The 20066-nt window shown below is 45.3% G+C and overlaps 1 protein-coding gene across 1 annotated transcript; it reads left to right on the top strand.

The window, feature by feature from the left end:
- Window positions 1-1199: 1199 nt before the first annotated feature.
- Window positions 1200-19598, top strand: LOC112108258 (cysteine-rich venom protein TEL1-like). Its single transcript, XM_024202316.1, has 7 exons — window positions 1200-1259; window positions 8524-8640; window positions 9762-9849; window positions 13172-13317; window positions 14369-14463; window positions 16625-16713; window positions 19471-19598. The coding sequence occupies exons 1-7, from the start codon at window positions 1200-1202 to the stop codon at window positions 19596-19598; spliced, it is 723 nt and encodes a 240-aa protein (XP_024058084.1).
- Window positions 19599-20066: the final 468 nt, after the last annotated feature.

The raw sequence follows: 20066 nt of genomic DNA, 5'->3' as shown, positions 1-20066 counted from the left end.
TCCAGTGCTGATCATTAACCAACTACTCATAGAACATGAATATAGGAGACATCTGAGTGTTTATTCATCTCAGTTATTCAGCTAGATTGTGACTAGGACTATGCATTCACACTGGGGAGAAGGAATCCCCCCTCAGCATTCTCACATGAGCTACTCAAAGGTTGGGTAGGTGTAGGCGGAGTTACTTACCCACTTACTCCCTCCCCAGAGCAGGTGAAAGCTGAATGGACAGAGACTCCACTCCTGCCCTTACTCACTGGCCACAGTAATGAGGAGAGCTGGGAATAGAAGTTGGCATTGATCCTATAGACCAGCAATAAATTAGCATCCTGAGGAGCAAGGAGACAGCAAGGGAGGAATTGAGGCAGAGAAGGATGTCTCCCAAGGATACTTCTGGGAGCTCATGCACCACCCCTTGCTCAGGGTTGTATCTAATGTTACCATCTAGCCCTAAATCTTATTTTCCTTCCATGCAGATGGCCAGCTCTCTGCTTTCAATTATAAACTAGGGGTAATGGTGTGAACTAAACCTAAGGGGCTGAATTCAAACTGGGTTTGCACTGGCTTGTGCTGCTGTAACCCCAGGTGCATGGTCCCATGAGTAGAAAGTCTTCTGGGGAGACATCTCTGCTACCATGTCTTCAGCATCCCCTCCACAATGGGATGGACAGTATGGGCAAGAGCAATGCCATAAGTGGCTAGGAAGGGAGTATTGCAAAGGTGGGTAGCGCACATGCTAATTCAGTGCATCCCCTCTGCAGTCTCCACAGGGAAGATTCCTATGGATCTTTGACTAGAAACTAAAACTGTCCCCTCACAATGAAAGCCCGAAGACAGTGGCAGCAGTAGTAATGTCTCCCTTTCCTCCATGCAGGGAAACTAGTACCTCCCTCTACACTTAACTTAGGCCACTGTGTTTGACCAGAGTCTAAAAGAAAGCCCTCTAGTAGAGGAGCATGTACTTTGAGGAAAACATGGAAAGCTGGTTGGTTCATAGTGCTGTTAGAAATGAGAGAGAAAGAAAGGAGGATTTTTCTCTCTAGTATAAAGACCTGGTGACAAAACCACTACCTTTCTGATTGAGAAAAACCCCAGACATATACAGCACATGGGAGCACACTTCCGCTGGAATGTATTTAAATAAACATAAGCTATAGGCAGGAAAGAGAACTAAGCAGGTTGCTCTTCCCTTTTCAGAGATGATTCTGCTGGCTGCATTCCTGGGCCTGGCTGCTGTGCTGCAGCCATCCAGCGGACAGGTAGGACAAGAGCTGGGTGGGAAACATTTTTCCAATCCCAGGAACATTTTGAGATTTCTGAAATGTTTCTTGTCCTGAAACAGGACGAAAAATAAAAATATCAACGATTTTTTGCAAACTGAAAAAGAAAAACACATTTGGTTCAAGTCATTCAAATCATCCCACTTCAGTCATTTCAAAGCACTTCATGTTGATTTTGACTATTTTCGGGCAGGGTGAAATGTTAAGAGTCCCTAAAGCCACAGAAGCATTTAACAACAAGGAGTCTGGTGGCACCTTTAAAGACTAACAGATTTATTTGGGCATAAGCTTTCGTGGGTAAAAACCTCACTTCTTCAGATGCATAGAGTGAAAGTTACAGATGCAGGCATTATATACAGACACATGGAGAGCAGGGAGTTACTTTGCAAGTGGAGAACCAGTGTTGACAGGGCCAATCAATCAGGGTATATGTAGTCCACTCCCAATAATAGATGAGGAGGTGTCAATTCCAGGAGAGGAAAAGCTGCTTCTGTAATGAGCCAGCCACTCCCAGTCCCTTTTCAAGCCCAGATTAATGGTGTTAAATTTGCAAATGAATTTTAGTTCGCCTGTTTCTCTTTGAAGTCTGTTTCTGAAGTTTTTTTTGTTCAATGATAGTGACTGTTAAATCTGTAATAGAATGACCAGGGAGATTGAAGTGTTTACTTACTGGCTTTTGTATGTTACCATTCCTGATGTCTGACTTCTGTCCATTTATTCTTTTGCGGAGGGATGGTGGGGTGGAAATTGTTGAAGTCCAGGTGGAATTCTTCAAGGGCTTCCTTTCCGTGGGTCCATATGATGAAGATGTCATCAATGTAGCGCAAGTAGAGGAGGGGCACTAGGGGACGAGAGCTGAGGAAGCGTTGTTCTAAGTCAGCCATAAAAATGTTGGCATACTGTGGGGCCATGCGGGTACCCATAGCAGTGCCACTGACTTGAAGGTATAAATTGTCCCCAAATCTGAAGTGGTTGTGGGTGAGGACAAAGTCACAAAGCTCAGCCACCAGGTGTGCTGTGGCCTCATCAGGGATACTGTTCCTGACAACTTGTAGTCCATCCTCATGTGGAATATTGGTGTAAAGTGCTTCTACATCCATGGTGGCCAGGATGGTGTTTTCAGGAAGAACACCAATGCATTGTAGTTTCCTCAGGAAGTCGGTGGTGTCTCAAAGATAGCTGGGAGTGGTGGTAGCGTAGGGTCTGAGGAGAGAGTCCAAATAGCCAGATAATCCTGCTGTAAGAGTGCCAATGCCTGAGATGATGGGGCGTCCAGGGTTTCCGGGTTTATGGATCTTGGGTAGCAGATAGAATACCCCTGATCGGGGTTCTGGGGGTGTGTCCATGTAGATTTGTTCCCGTACTGTAGCTGGGAATTTCTTGAGCGGATGGTGTAGTTTCTTTTGGTATTCCTCAGTGGGATCAGAGGATAGTGGCCTGTAGAATATGGTCTTGGAGAGTTGCCTGGCAGCCTCCTGTTCATAATCCGGCCTGTTCATTATGACTACAGCACCTCCTTTGTCAGCCCCTTTGATAATGTCAGAGTTGTTTCTGAGGCTGTGGATGGCATTGCGTTCTGTACGGCTGAGGTTATGGAACAAGTGATGTTTGTCCACAATTTCAGCCTGTGCACGTCTGCGGAAGCACTCTATGTAGAGGTCCAGTCTGTCATTTTGACCGTCAGGAGGAGTCCACCTGGACTTCAACAATTTCCACTCCACCATCAACCTCAGCCTGGACCAGTCCACACAATAGATCCACTTCCTGGACACTACAGTGCAAATAAGTGATGGTCTCATAAACACCACCCTATACCGGAAACCTACTGACCGCTATACGTACCTACATGCCTCCAGCTTCCATCCAAGACACATCACATGATCCATTGTCTACAGCCAAGCCCTAAGATACAACCGAATTTGCTCCAACCCCTCAGACAGAGACAAACACCTACAGGATCTTTATCAAGCATTCGTAAAACTACAATACCCACCTGGGGAAGTGAGGAAACAGATTGACAGAGCAAGACGGGTACCCAGAAATCACCTACTACAGGACAGGCCCAACAAGGACAATAACAGAACACCACTGGCCATCACATACAGCCCCCAGCTAAAACCTCTCCAGCGCATTATCCACGATCTACAACCTATCTTGGAAAATGATCCCTCACTCTCACAGACCTTGGGAGGCAGGCCAGTCCTCGCTTACAGACAACCCCCCAACCTGAAGCAAATACTCACCAGCAACTACACACCACACCACAGAAACACCAACCCAGGAACCTATCCCTGTAGCAAACCTCGTTGCCTACTCTGTCCCCATATCTACTCTGGCAACAGCATCAGAGGACCCAACCACATCAGCCACACCATCAAGGGCTCATTCATCTGCACATCCACTAATGTTATATATGCCATCATGTGCCAGCAATGCCCCTCTGCCATGTACATTGGCCAAACCGGACAGTCCCTCCGCAAAAGAATAAATGGACACAAATCGGACATCAGGAATGGTAACATACATAAGCCAGTAAGTGAACACTTCAATCTCCCTGGTCATTCTATTACAGATTTAAAAATCACTATCATTGAACAAAAAAACTTCAGAAACAGACTTCAAAGAGAAACAGCAGAACTAAAATTCATTTGCAAATTCAACACCATTAATCTGGGCTTGAATAGGGACTGGGAGTGGCTGGCTCATTACAGAAGCAGCTTTTCCTCTCCTGGAATTGACACCTCCTCATCTATTATTGGGAGTGGACTACATCCACCCTGATTGAATTGGCCCTGTCAACACTGGTTCTCCACTTGCGAAGTAACTCCCTGCTCTCCATGTGTCAGTATATAATGTCTGCATCTGTAACTTTCACTCTATGCATCCGAAGAAGTGAGGTTTTTACTCACGAAAGCTTATGCCCAAATAAATCTGTTAGGCCTGGTCTACACTAGGCGTTTGTCGAATTTAGCACCGTTAAATCGAATCAACCCTGCACCCGTCCACACCACGAGGCTATTTAGTTTGACATAGAGCTCTCTTTAAATCGATTTCTGTAATCCTCCCCAACGAGAGGAGTAGCGCTAAATTCGAAATGGCCATATCGAATTAGGCTAGGTGTGGATGGAAATCGACGCTAATAGCTCCGGGAGCTATCCCACAGTGCACCACTCTGTTGACACTCTGGACAGCAGTCCGAGCTCGGATGCTCTGACCAGCCACACCCCGGGAAAATTTGAATTCCTTTTCCTGTCTGGGCAGTTTGAATCGCAGTTTCTGTTTGGACACCGTGGCAAGCTCAGCAGCAGTGGCAACGATGCAGAGCTCTCCAGCAGAGATGGCCGTGCAATCTAATAGAGGGCCCCAGCATGGACTGATCGGGAAGTCTTGGATCTCATCGCTGTGTGGGGAGATGAGTCCATGCTTTCCGAGCTGCGCTCCAAAAGACGGAATGCAAAGATCTATGAGAAGATCTCTAAAGCCATGGCAGAGAGAGGATACAGCCGGGATGCAACGCAGTGCCGCGTGAAAATCAAGGAGCTGAGACAAGGCTACCAAAAAACCAAAGAGGCAAACGGACGCTCCGGATCCCAGCCCCACACATCCCGTTTCTACGAGGCACTGCATTCCATCCTAGGTGCGGCCGCCACCACTACCCCACCACTGACCGTGGACTCTGAGGATGGGATATTGTCCGCGGCCGGTTCCTCCGACATGTTAGCGGACGAGGAAGATGAAGAAGGAGATGAGGAGGACGAGGCAGTCGACAGCGCTGGCACCGCTGATTTCCCCGACAGCCAGGAGCTCTTTATCACCCTCACAGAGATCCCCTACCAACCGTCCCCCGCCGTTACCCCAGACACAGATTCAGGGGAAGGATCAAGCAGTAAGTGTTTTAAATATCTAAACATTTATTTATAACATAACTGGCATATTTAAAATATTAACAATAGCTAAAGTGCTTTCAAACATGTAAACATTTATTTATAACAGGACAGGAAGATTTAAAATATTAACAATGGGTAAAGTGCTTCAAAACATGTAAACAGGAAAGTGCAACAAAAAGGGGAATCTGAACAAAGGGTATCATGATTACTGTGTCTTTGTCCGCTTCAATGTATAGTCCGAACCATTTTAAGAAAATTCAACAATGTCCGCTTCATGATTACACTGCCCAAGACGCTCCACTCTTTTGTCCCTCCAAGGGCACCCAACCCAAAAGCTGGTCGATGTGTCCGGGGATAGAGGCGAGATCCCCCAGGGAGAACTCCTCATAGACCTCCTGCATGTGTCTTTCCAGCCTACTTAGCAGGTTCTTTGGCAGGGAGAGCTTATTAGGCCCCCCGTGGTAGGACACGTTTCCCTGCCACAACGCCAGCAGGTATTCGGGGATCATGGCCTTGCAGAGCATTGCAGCAAATGGCCCCGGTTTCTGCAGGCTGTCCCGAAGCATCCGCTCCTTCTGGCTCTCCGAGACCTTCAGGAGGGTGATGTCTGGCATGACTCCCTGCTGTGAATTAGGTAGGCGAAAGTTAGTATTGGGACTGCTTGCCCGTTCCTTTGCAGAACTGCAACCGCCGGTTTACAGCCACGCGGTTTACAGCCACGAGGGGCTGGGACAGGGGCAGAGTTCATGCTTGCAGGATTGCTGCCAGCAGAGACTCGCATTGCTTTCTATGTGAAAGGAGGCCAGTGCCACTCTTAAAGTTTTAAGCAGCCCCAAGTCTACGGTTTACCATGTTTGCCAGCTAGACAAAGTCCGGTGTCCTGCCCCGCTCCTCAGCTCGCCACAGCAAGACCGCAGGCACTGTAGGCGAGGGCCGAAAATTCGACCTTGTCCTCAGTGCGCGTGTGATAGGTGCTCTGCATGGTCTTGTTCACAGAGAAAGACTATGTTCTCTGTTCACAGATACATTGATCTGTCTCAGGAATTCACTCCCTTTTTCCAATTCCCACAGCCACATCTGCCCAGAGGCTAGCGCACATTAGGAGGAGGAAGAAGCGGACACGGGAAGACATGTTTGCTGAACTAATGGGATGCTCCCGAGCACAGGCAGCCCAGCAGACACAGTGGAGGGAGAACTTGTCCCAAATGCACCGGGCAAACATGGAACGGGAGGAGAGGTGGCGACAGGAGGACTGGCAGGCTACTCAAACGCTGCTTGGACTAATGAGGGAGCAAACGGACACGCTCTGCCGCCTTGTGGATGTTCTGCAGGACCGGAGGCAGGAGGAGAGAGCCCCGCTGCAGTCTCTCTCTAACTGCCCTGCCCCGCCACCAAGTCCCATACCCCCCTCACCCAAAGTCCAAACACGGAGGGGCGGCAGGGTCCATGAAAAATTTCACTCCACCCCTGCGGACTGCTCTACCACTAGAAGGCTCTCATTCCCCAAAATTTGAAAAGTCCTTTCCTACCCGCCTCACACAAGACCCCGTCCAAGTTTCACCCCCCCGTTCCATGTGCGGTTGTTAATAAAAAATACGTTTCTGTTCATTACTGTTTCCATCCTCTTCTTTTGGAGGAGAGTCTGTCTGAAGGGGGGGGAAGGGGCTTGGTAATTGGACAGGACAGTCACCTTTAGCAGGGGGCAGGTCCAGCAGCAGGGCACATATACAGTGCAGTGACTAGTTACCCTGGTCAGTCTGGGAGGTGGTTTTCATGTCCTGGGGGGGAGGGGGGGTTGCTCTGTGACTTTGTGGCGGGGGAGGGCAGTTACAGATCTTATGCCACAGTCTGCGTCCCAGGTTTAAAACATTCCCGCGAAAACAGTAATAAAGACAACGGTGTCCATTAACAAAACAGAACAGATTTTATTTTTTGGGAAGGAGGTGAAGGGGGTATGTAACTGGAGAGGATAGTCGACGGCAACCGGGTAAAGAAGCCCTTTCTGTTGATGTACTGGCTGGCCTGGTGGCCCGGTCCCAGGATAGGGATGTGAGTCCCATCTATAGCCCCACCGCAGTTTGGGAATCCCATCGCTGCGAAGCCATCTATGATGGCCTGCGCGTTTCCCAGGGTCACTACCTTTGACAGCAGTACCTTGACGATTGCCTTGGCTACTTGCAGGACAACAACCCCCACGGTAGATTTGCCCACGCCAAAGTGGTTCGCGACTGACCGGTAGCTGTCCGGCGTTGCAAGCTTCCAGAGGGCTATGGCCACTCGCTTCTGGACAGTCAGGGCTGCTCGCATGCGGGTGTCCTTGCGCTTCAGGGCAGGGGACAGCAACTCACAAAGTTCGAGGAAAGTCCCCTTCCGCATGCGAAAGTTTCGCAGCCACTGGGATTCATCCCAGACCTGAAGCACTATGCGGTCCCACCAGTCCGTGCTTGTTTCCCGGGCCCAGAATCGCCGTTCAACAAAATCCACATGCCCCATTGCCACCGTGATGTCCTGGGCGCTGGGGCTCGTGGTTTCTGACAGCTCTGTGCTACTCTCCGACTTCAGGCCCTCACGGCGGTGCCGTAGCCTCCTCGCCTGATTTCTCTGCATCTGCCTCTGGGAAAGGTGTATGATAAGCTGCGAGGCGTTGAGAACGGCCACAACTGCAGCGATGGTCGCAGCGGGATCCATGATCGCAGTGCTGTGGCGTCCGCGCTGTGACTGATCAAAAAGTGCGCGAACTGATTTCCCGCCGGCGCTTTCAGGGAGGGAGGGCGGTAGTGACTGACGGATGACGACAGTTACCCAAAAGCACCCTCGCCACATTTTTTACCCAGAAGGCATTGGCGGCTCGACCCAGAATTCCAATGGGCAGCGGGGACTGCGGGAACTGTGGGATAGCTGCCCACAGTGCACCGCTTCCAATGTCGACGCTTGCCCCGTTAGTGTGGACTCACAAAGTCGAATTACTGTCCTTAGTGTAGACACACACGTTCGACTTTCTAATATCGATTGCACATATTCGATTTAACTAAAATCGAACTACTCTCGTAGTGTAGACATACCCTTAGTCTTTAAGGTGCCACCAGACTCCTTGTTGTTTTTGTAGATACAGACTAACACGGCTACCCCCTGATATATGAAGTAGGGTGCTATTTAACATAGAACACATATCATAACTGACCCATAATTTATTAATTAATTATTGATTCATCTGGATTAAATTAATTTTAAAATATTTCATGAACTAATGATGTTAATAAAGACACATTACTTGGAATTGATTCCTAGCTTCACATATAAAATATTTTTGACTCTCACAACCTATATACAAAAAAACATGTTTTTTTTTTATTTAGACATCAGGTTTTGCTGCTCTGTCAACTGACAAGGCAGATCAACAAAAGGAGATTGTTGACAAGCACAATGCCCTAAGGAGAGGTGTGATGCCAACTGCTAGCAACATGCTGAGGATGGTAAGATGCATTTTGCAAACTAATCTGTAATGTATACTAATGTTAGAGAATTTGCAAGGGCACAGCATTTCAGCCGGCAGAAAACATGTCATTTGAATCCTTTCCCCATTAAGATGTTAGAGAACATAGGAATTATCAAGGGAAAAAAGCACATTGGGGGTGACAAATCTTGCTACTCATGCACAACATCTCTGTAAGCGTGCGGGACTCACTCCTGCGGCACCTCCTGCTGGTCTCTGTCGGGAATTAGCTCGTCCAGCTTCTGGAGCGCCCTCTGCAGGCCGGTGATCCACCTTACCGCTGGCCCGTGTCCCTTTCAAGACCCTGGTGCCCCTTTCTCTGGGGCGCTGTGCCTCTGGTAGTAAACCCTTGGTCTCAGGGTCTCCCCACCCAGGGAACCCCCACCCCTTATCCCCACCTTGCCTCAGTGTAAGGCTACTGCCAGTCAGCAACTAGCCCCCATTCCCTGAGGCAGACTGCAGTGTAGGCCACTCATCACTGGCAAGGTGGGGTTGGACCTGCTGCCTTTGCCTACCCCTGGGCTGCCCTCTGCAACCCCCAGTACCCATTGGCCTTCTGCTAGGCCGCAGTCTGGGGCTTTCCAGGCTGGAGCTCCCCAGCCTTTCCCCAGCCCTGCTCCACTCAAGTAATCTGCTCAGGTCCCTGCAACCAGGTCCATCTCCCTCTACAGCTAGAGAGAGACTGCTGAGCTCCTGGCTCCCAGCCTCTTATATAGGGGGCAGCTGGGCTCTGTTTGGGGCGTGGCCGCCACTCTGCCTGCTTCCCCCAATCAGCCCAGTGGCTGTTTTCTCCTGCCACAGCCCTTTCCTAGGGCTGTTTTAAGCCCCTCAGGGCAGGAGCTGGTGTCCACCCCTCTACAGTCTCCTTTTCAAGTGAATGGAAGCTCTGGTCTCCCAGTTGTCTTGTGGTACGTTCTCTCTAGCCTTCTCCTAAGGTGTGCAGCTACTGAGCTCCTTCTCCTTTTACTACCCAAATGAAAGAGAGAGTTGTCAAGATTATAAACACTCTGAAAATGCAATATCCAAGTGTATGTTCTCTTCTACATTCTGCATTACTAGGAGATACACATCTGAACACACAATGTTTCTCATTTCATTAAGGAATGGAGTCGCACAGCTGCAGAGAATGCCAAAAGTTGGGCAAATGAATGTACTTTATCCCACAGTCCTGAAAGCAGAAGGACAACTAGTAAGTAAAATGTCAGTTTTAAATTAATAATGCACAATTCATCCAATTATATGAACAATTTTCAGATAATATAACCCCACTCATATTTAAGTGGTATTAATATTTTGCTGAATGAATAAGATTTATAACAGTGGAGTGTATGGATTCATCTATTCTGCTGTGTGATATTTAGAGGTAAGCAATATTTTTTGAATATAGACTAAATTTAAACATTAAAGAAATAATGAAAAATTTCCAAGAAATTTCACAATTTTTAATTTTGGGGAAAAAAGGGAAAATATTTCAAATGTTTTTGTTTAGATTTATCTCATTCCAATCCCCCTCCTCCGACTCCTTATCCCTAAACAGCTCTAATAATATGAAGAGTATTGTGTGAAGGTAAAACACTTTTAATTGAGGTCACAGAATGGTGAACAATGATGTTGTTACTTTGAGCTTATTCGAGACTGGACCCAAAACAAAACAATGGACATGACCACTCCTGACACATGAGAAAGTTTGAATCCAGATCCAAATTTAAGCTTTGATTCTGATCTATGTTGCACCAGTTTTACATTAGTGTAATTCCACTGACTTCCATGGAGTTACTCCTACTTTAAGAATCATTGCAAGAAAACCTATTTTCTCAATATTTTCATAACAAACACCAGGGTGGATTAAGAACATAAGTACAGCCATACTGGTTCAGACCAAAGGTCCATCTAGCACAGTATCCTGTCTCCAACAGTGGCCAATACCAGGTGCCCCAGAGGGAATGAACAGAACAAGTAATCATCAAGTGATCCATCTCCTATCACCCATTCTCAGCTTCTGGCAAACAGAGGCTAGGGACACCATCCCTCCCCATGCTGGGTAATAGCCATTGATGGACCTATCCTCCATGAATTTATCCAGTTCTTTTTTGAACCTTGTTATAGTCTTGGCCTTCACAACATCCTCTGGCAAAGAATTCCACAGGTTGACTGTGCATTGTGTGAAGAAACACTTCCTTGTGTTTGTTTTTAAACCTACTGCTTATACATTTCATTTGGTGGCCCCTAGTTCTTGTGTGATGAGAAGGAGTAAATCACACTTTCTTATTTACTTTCTGCACACCAGTCATGATTTTATAGACCTCAATCATATTCCCCCCTCAGTCTCTTTCCCAAACTGAAATGCCCCAGTCTTATTTATCTCTCCCCATACAGAAGCTGTTCCATACCCCTAATCATTTTTTTTTGCCCTTTTCTGAATCTTTTCCAAGTCCAATATAACTTTTTTGAGATGGGGCGACCACATTTGCAGGCAGTATTCAAGATGTGGGCATACCATGGATTTATATAGACGCAATGTGATATTTTCTGTCTTATTCTCTATCCTTCTTAATGATTCCCAACATTCTGTTAGCTTTTTTTGACTGCCGTTGCACATTGAGTGGATGTTTTTAGAGAACTATCCACAATGACTCCAAGATCTCTTTCTTGAGTGGTAACAGCTAATTTAGACCCCATCACTTCATATGTATAGTTGGGATTATGCTTTCCATTGTGCATTACTTTGCATTTATCAACAGTGAATTTCATCTGCCATTTTGTTGCCCAGTCACTCAGTTTTGTGAAATCCTTTTCTAGCTCTTCACAGTCTGCCTGGAACTTAACTATCTTGAGTAGTTTTGTATCATCTGCAAATTTTGCCACCTCACTGTTTACCCCTTTTTCCAGATGATTTATGAGTATGTTGAATAGGATTGGTCCCAGTGCAGACGCCTATTTTCCTCTCTCCATTCTGAAAACTGAGCATTTATTCCTACCCTTTGTTGCCTATCTTTTAACCAGTTACCAATTTATGAGACCACCTTCCCTCTTTATCCCATGACAGCTTACTTTGCTTAAGAGTCTTTGGTGAGGGACCTTGTCAAAGGCTTTCTGAAAATCTAAGTACACTATATCCACTGGATCCCCCTTGTCCACATGTTTGTTGACCCCTCAAAGAATTCTAGTAGATTAGTGAGGCATGATTTCCCTTTATAAAAACCATGTTGACTCTTCCCCAACAAATTATGTTCATCTCTGTGTCTGATAATTTTGTTCTTTACTATAGTTTCAACCAGTATGCCCGGTACTGAAGTCAGGCTTACCGGCCTGTAATTGCCGGGATCACCTCTGGAGCCCTTTGAAAAGATTGGCGTCATGTTAGGTATTCTCCAGTCATTCAGTACTGAAGCTGATTTAAATGATAGATTATAGATGACAGTTAGTTCTGCAGTCTCACATTTGAGTTTCTTCATAGCTCTTGGATGAATACCATCTGGTCCTGGTGACTTATTACTCTTTAGTTTATCAATTTGTTCCAAAATCTCCTCTAATGACACCTCAATCTGGGACAGTTCCTCAGATTTGTCACCTAAAAAGAATGGTTCAGGTTTGGGAATCTCCCTCACATCCTCAGCTGCGAAGCCCGATGCAAAGAATTCATTTAGTTTCTCTGCAGTGGCCTTATCGTCCTTGAGTGCTACTTTAGCATCTCGATCATCCACTGTCCCCACCAGTTGTTTAGCAGGCAAAAAAATTTGCTATAAATGTTTGAGACTTTGGCTAGTTGTTCAAATACTTTTTTGGCCTTCCTAATTATATTTTTACACTTCGTTTGCCAGTGTTTATGCTCCTTTCTATTTTCCTCACAAGGATTTAACTTCCACTTTTTAAAGGATGCCTTTTTGTCTTTCACTGCTTCTTTTACTGTGTTATTTAGCCAGGGTGTCACTTTTTTGGTTCACTTACTATGGTTTTTAATTTGGGGTATACATTATGGTGTCTTTAAAAAGTTTCCATTCAGCTTGTAGATCCTTAACAGTAGCTCCTTGAAAAATAGACATAGTTTATGGAGAAAACCAGAAGGCTGGGCCAGTATGAGACTATTCAGGATGCCGTGGACAGGGAATGAGTGAGCAATGTCAAGGAGTTTTTGCTGGCAGCAACATCTGTCCAGAGTGGGTGGATCTCTCAGTTTTTGGGATCCCTTGGCATTTTGGTAGATCTGGGCTTTGAGAATTTATTGGAACCATGAAGGTTCAGATAAACATCTGAATCTTTGAATGCTTATGAGAATCAGAGTTAACCTTTGAACCATTGGGATTTCCCCAACACCATTCACTCATGACCTGGAGAGTGACAGAGGGCAAGGCTGTAGTGTGTGGGTATTCAGGAAATGAAACAGATTCTTCCCACCAGACTCTCCTAGAAATTCCTGAATCTTCTACTGGTTCTACCCACATGGCAAAGTGCTTGTTTCTTCTTACGCCCCTTTCTTCAGCTTTTGTGACTTGTTTCCTTTCCATTTTCAGCAGTGGGCTGTGGCGAAAATCTCTACATGTCAACTGCACCCAATTCCTGGTCAGATGCAATTCAAGCCTGGTACAATGAGGTGGAAAATTTCATGTATGGCATTGGGCCAACCACACCAGGTGCAGTGATTGGCCATTATACTCAGGTAGGGACCATAGTACCACTTGTTACATTCATGTTTTAACTGATACATGTTTGACTAAATGATTATCATGGGTAGGAGAATAACAGCTTCAATATATTTAAAGAAAATAAACACCATGAAGGATAAGAATTATTCCAACAGAGCAAAATTAATGTGACCAAAAAAAATAAGAATATGGAAACTGTAGACTAAATATTATGACCAACTTCCTCACAGTAAGATGTATTAGACCCAGGGATATGGTGGAAACCCTATGGCTTGGATATTTGAAAACTAGGCTAGACCAAGCTACTTAAGTTGTAGGGAACAGTAACACATTGGCAGAGGGATAGACTCGAAAAATCTACTAGATTTTTTTTTCTTGTGGGAGTAATGTTCTTCTTGCTGTACTGATGGCAAATTAGGTTATAAGTTATTATCTTCCCTTAGTGTTCCTTCAATAACTTCTTCAGACACATACACATTCACAAATTATAAACTAATCAAGCTAATTCTCCTACAGGTTAGGAAGGAAGAATGTGTGAAAATTTATTTGTATTTTTTTTAATATTTTGGAGGCCCTAAGTTATTACTGGAATGTGGGTGAGATAAGAACCTAGGGAGATAAACATCTTTACATTGGTTTACAAACTCTGTAGAATTGTATTGTCTTAGACTTCATGCCCTGAAGGGGCCATTATGACCATCTAGTATCACCTGCTGTGGGTAACACTGACCAGATACTTTTATCTAGTGACTCCTGAATCTTGCCCAACAGTTTGTGGTTGAACCAGAGTATGTGTTGTTTGTATGTATATGTCTTGATTTAAATATTCCAGGTGACTGAGAATCTACCATGTCGGTTGCATTTCATTCCCATTACATCCTACAAAGGGTGAATAAGACCATATGAAAACTACATAGTCTGGTTTCTCTCCTACAAGATGTGACTTATATTCTGCCACATTGTGTGATAAGATAATGTGCCCAAATCCAGCTTCATAGAAGTATATTTTATATTAAAAAATATAGTCTTTCACATTCACTCATGTAGTTACTCTTCTATCTCCAGGTGGTTTGGTACAAGTCTTACCAGATTGGATGTGCAGTTGCCTTTTGTCCTGAGAGTGAATACAACTACTTTTATGTTTGCCATTACTGCCCTGCGTATGTATTAACTATAGATTTAATTGATTATTGGAATTCCTTAGTGTTTTAATTCATTAAAATGACCCAGGAAACTTTCAGCTACATTGCTGATTGCATCATAATTTTTTAGTGGGTTTATGGTCAGAGGGGCAATTCAGTAATAATGGTATGCAGAAGCGTATATGCAAATTACCTTCTAAAATAAAACAACTCATAGAACCCTTAATTGCCCATTGAGGTCTGCTCTGCTTAAAAATCTAAGCATTCTTTTCTAACTGCTTGGTAAGTGAGAAATGCGAGTGTCTTCTTTTTATCCACAAAAACAACAAGGAGTCCGGTGGCATCGTAAAGACTAACCGATTTATTTGGGCATAAGCTTTCGTGAGTAAAAAACTTCACTTCAGATGCATGGAGTGAAAATTACAGATGCAGGCATTATATAATGACACATGAAGAGAAGGGAGTTACCTCACAAGTGGAGAACCAGTGTTAACAGGGCCAATCCGATCATGGTGGATGTAGTCCACTCCCAATAATAGATGAGGAGGTGTCAATTACAGGCGAGGCAAAGCTGCTTTTGTAATGAGCCAGCCACTCACAGTCCCTATTCAAGCCCAAATTAATGGTGTTAAATTTGCAAATGAATTTTAGTTCTGCTGTTTCTCTTTGAAGCCTGTTTCTGAAGGTTTTTTGTTCAAGTATAGTTACTTTTAAATCTGTTATAGAATGTCCAGGGAGATTAAAGTGTTCTCCTACTGGCTTTTGTATGTTACCATTCCTGATGTCCGATTTGCCCAACAAGGAAAATAACAGAACACCACTGGCCATCACGTACAGCCCCCAGCTAAAACCTCTCCAGTGTATTATCAACGATCTACAACATATCCTGGAAAACGATCCCTCACTCTCACAGACCTTGGGAGGCAGGCCAGTCCTCACTTACAGACAGCCCCCCAACCTGAAGCAAATACTCACCAGCAACTACACACCACATCACAGAAACACCAACCCAGGAACCAATCCCTGTAGTAAACCTCGTTGCCTACTCTGTCCCCATATCTACTCTGGCGACACCATCAGAGGACCCAACCACATCAGCCACAGCATCAAGGGCTCGTTCACCTGCATGTCTACTAATGTTATATATGCCATCAAGTGACAGCAGTGCCCCTCTGCCATGTATATTGGCCAAACCGGACTGTCCCTACGTAAAAGAATAAATGGACACAAATTAGACATCAGGAATGGTAAAATATACAAAAGCCAGTAGGAGAACACTTTAATCGCACGCTGCCCCCGCCCCGAGCACAGACTCCACAGCTCCCATTGGCCGTAAGTGTGGCCAATGGGCACTCCCGCGTGCAGCAGCATGCAGAGACCCCCTGCCTCCTTCTCCCTCCTCCCCCACTAGGAGCCGCTCCTGAAGGGGTTTCTGTGCCGGTCGCTTTGGGAGCCGCACCATCCGAGTTAAGCGCCGCCCCCCTCCCACAGCCCAACCCCCTGCCCCAGCCCAGAGCCTGCACCGTGCCCCCAACCTTGCTCCCGGAAATGAAGCTGCGCAAAGGGCCCCACTAACTCTAAATCCGCCACTGCTCCTGCAGGGTTAATTGTACATGCTTCTGACGTAGCAGTGCTGGTCGCTGTGAGCCCTCTGTGCAGGATGGCACATGAACACTTGCAAGTACTGTAAGCAATACGTTAACAATAAAGTCAACGAGTAAGAGTTTCAAAGCAGTGCAGGGGGGTTGGTTATACATCTCTGGTTCATATTAAGAGTTACACTTTGAAATTGTTGTTTGCTACAGACCAGACTAAGGGTGTGTCTACACTGCAGCCAGGGGTATGTCTACATGAGCTGCAATCACACCCGTGCTAGTTTTATTCTAGCTCGCTTGCAAAAATAATAGGAAGCGTTCATCAGAACAGGCATCAGCCCAGGCTGGATAAGCCTGCCTGACCCCTCTGGGCACATACTCCCTTGTGCAGCCTGTGCTGAAGCCTGCCCCATGACGTCGTCACTTATTTGCAGCCTGGTAGCAGGATTAGAGCTAGTGAGGGGATGTCTGCACAACCTGCTAATCACACCCACTCCTGCAATGTAAATGTCCCCTGTGTGTAAATGAAGATGTGTGTTGTAGACTGACTTTACATTTTATGCTGTTTAATTTTACCCTTTCAGGGGGAATATCAATACCTTAATAAATACACCTTACAAATCAGGAGCAGCGTGTGGAGATTGCCCTAATGCTTGTGACAATGGACTATGCAGTAAGTTTTAGCAATTTGAAGTATTAATAAGTGACAACTTAGCCACTGCAAAACAATGTTTAATTCCCTTGGAGGGAAGGCTTTGGGAAATTATCACTCAAAAACCATGGCTCCAGAGCCAGACTGCAATGCCCTTACCCACGCTCATTGCTAAGCATGCCATGTTTGAAAATGAGCATGTGTTGGGGCTCATGTAAGGGCTTCTGATGGGAGACTGGTATGTCTGGGGAATGTCGTCATGTTATCACGTCCCCCTCAAAAGAGAAGACTGAGGGGGACATAGTCTGCAGAGATGTACAATTTTGTTATAAAGGAGATGGTGATCAATTGTTCTCCACATCATCCCAGGGTAGGACAAGAAGTAATTGGCTTAGTTTACAGTAAGGGAGATTTAGATATTAGGAAAATCTCTCTAACTTAAGGGTAGTTAAGCACAGGAACAGGTTGGAATCCCCATCATTGGAAGTTTGTTTTTTTTAAGAATAGGCTAGATTAACTTGTCAGGGATGGCCTAGGAATACTTAATTCTACCTCAGCATGGGAGCAGATGACCTCTCAAGGTCCCTTACAGCCCTACATTTCTGTGAATTGGTACTGAATAGGACTTTATACCATTAGTCTGATTTATTATTTGTATCGTGATAGCACTTAGGAGCCACTGTCATGGACCAGGACTCTGTTGTGCTAGACATCACATAAATAGATAATGAATAGTCCAATTGAAATCAGTGAGACAACTTGTGGAGTATGCTGCTGCTTAATCTGAGCAAGGAGATCACCATTAACTCTGCTCCCTTCCCACCCCCCCGAAAAGAAAAAGGAATTTGTGAAAGCATTAAAAATATTTAACACCTACAATGGCAAGAGCAGTTCTCACAGGGATTTTAGACTGTCATTCGTCCAGTCCAAGTGGAGTAACGGCATTTTCCTACTTCTCATTCTGGGTAATAACCTTTGAGCCACGGTGTGGAACCTTTACTCACCCTGGTGAGCACTTACTCATGCAAGTAGCTCCATTGGCTTCAGTGAGACTGAGTAAGTGCTCCTCCACCTGAGTGAGCATTGCACATTCTAGCCCTTGGTGTTTTATATACACCTCTACCTCGATATAACGCAACCCGATATAACCCAAATTCGGATATAACGCGGTAAAGCAGTGCACCGGGGCGGGCGGGGCTGCGCCCTCCCATGGATCAAAGCAAGTTCGATATAGCGCGGTTTCACCTATAACATAGTAAGATTTTTTTTGGCTCCAGAGGACAGCGTTATATCGAGGTAGAGGTGTACTAGACCCTTTGCCTCTGAGCAACAAGTTTCTCCTAAGATTGCTGTAGTGGGAGAGGTACCACAGCAAAGCTGCCTCGTGGTGTGCAAGGAAAAAACAGCTGAGTCTCTAATCTGTTATGTCGCCTAATGTGCCTCCCCAGGCAGAGAGAGGTGGCTTTCATCCCCCTCTCTCATATGGTAGACCAGGGGTAGATAACCTATGGCACGTGTGCCAAAGGCGGCACGCAAGCTGATTTTCAGTGGCACTCACACTGCCCGGGTGCTGGCCACCTGTGCGGGGGGCTCTGCATTTTAATTTAATTTTTAATGAAGCTTCTTAAACATTTTAAAAACCTTATTTACTTTACATACAACAATAGTTTAGTTATATATTATAGACTTATAGAAAGAGACCTTCTAAAAAGGTTAAAACATATTACTGGCACGCGAAAACATAAATTAGAGTGAATAAATGAAGATTCGGCACACCACTTCTGAAAGGTTGCCGACCCTTGTGGTAGACTGTCAGGGCCCTTTGCTAACAACCAAAGCCACTTGGATTTGTACACTAAGAACTGCTGAGTGTATAGAAAAACCTGCAATGGATTTAGCGGTTGTAACTTCCAAGACACACACATGGACAGACTGGAGGTGGAACGACTGGAGGTGCTGCACCTGAGGCAGGCACAGTAGTTCTGGGAGGAAAGGGACAGTATGGCTGCCCTGACACCCTGTGAAATGATGCAGACAGCACACCCCACTGAGCGTGCACAGAGGAGACTGGGTCCATTGCTCTGCCCTCCATTCAGCTCCTCTACTCATTTTGGGGTGACTAGCGCCATCACACTGAGTCACTGAATTCCCTAAGGATGAAACTTACCCATGTGCAGAGGGTCATCACAAAGCCGATGCCGCATTAAGGTCCCACCAGTTGCTATTTTCATGGGTTAAGTTGGACTGTAATGTGGCACAGGCCTTGTACTGACCCTCACACAGGGATGGATTTCACCTTGAGCTCAAAGGGAGATTGTGCCAAGCCCCTGGGCAAAGGTGCAAGGGAAGTAGGACAGTTCCTTATGACGTCTTCCTCCTGGATGACTGGGCCGATATATTGATACAGTCCACAGAATACACTAGGTTTGCAAATCTTGATAGCTCATTTCTGGGACAAAAACGCTACTGGGAAATAAAAGGACCGAGAACAGATCCCGTCTTCTTAAAAAGAAACCAGCCTCCAAACCTGACTTCTCCTTATTGTAATGGTATTGTAATAAGCTGTACTAAAGCAAAAAGCATTGCTCCACCTAATACAATGCCTTGAATTAAGTAAACAATATTTCTGTGGCCAGTTAGACTTTTAGAACCTTACTGGGGAATAAGTAAAACTGTGCTGAAAAAAATACACTGGAGTCAAAATATGCTGTAACAAGAGGAAAAACACCCTACACTGTTTCCTTTAATATCTAATCTCATGATGTGTTTCGTTTTCAGCCAATCCTTGTACGTATGAGGACACTTACTCAAATTGTCCTGGTTTAGCAAAGCAATATGGATGTGCACAGCCCGTGGTCAAGGAATACTGTCCTGCCTCCTGCCATTGCCCCACTGAAATAAAATAACCGCCTCGGATTCCTCTCTTCATGGCAATTCTTCTCTTTAATAACGGCCCCTTTTAGAAAATCAGGGTCCCATCTTGCACCCCTTATGTGTGTAGTCCTAGTGACTTCAATGGGACGACTCATCTGAGTGTAGGATCTGGCCACTCAACTTATGTTCTTATCCTAGTTTAATTCTTTGTTTTAAAATGTTGTAGATTTTTCTTTTTTGCTTGAAATTCAGCATCTTACATGCGAGACGTATATAATATTCAATGACTGAGATTTCTTCTCCATCAATGTCAACTTCACTCTCTACAAAATACCATTTAAAGTACTATCTATCTAAAGATCAGTTCCTGCCAAGATATACATGTATAGTCCTTATTCTGTAAGTAATCCCATTGATACAATGGGCCAGACATCTCCATCTTCATTCATGTGCAGAATCACCTTACCGCACAAGCGTTCCTGTTAGTTGCAACAGGAATG

The sequence above is a fragment of the Terrapene carolina genome, unplaced genomic scaffold (assembly GCF_002925995.2).
Source record: "Terrapene carolina triunguis isolate 2854851 unplaced genomic scaffold, T_m_triunguis-2.0 Scaffold42, whole genome shotgun sequence".
NCBI lineage: Eukaryota > Metazoa > Chordata > Testudines > Emydidae > Terrapene > Terrapene triunguis.
Note: the sequence above shows the minus strand (reverse complement) of the source record. Positions and strands in the feature narration are given on the sequence as shown.

Coding starts and splice junctions, on each gene's coding strand:
- LOC112108258 (XM_024202316.1), top strand. CDS start 1,200: ATGATTCTGCTGGCTGCATTCCTGGGCCTGGCTGCTGTGCTGCAGCCA. Junction 8,641..9,761: donor CTAGCAACATGCTGAGGATG/GTAAGATGCATT, acceptor CATTTCATTAAG/GAATGGAGTCGCACAGCTGC. Junction 9,850..13,171: donor TGAAAGCAGAAGGACAACTA/GTAAGTAAAATG, acceptor TTCCATTTTCAG/CAGTGGGCTGTGGCGAAAAT.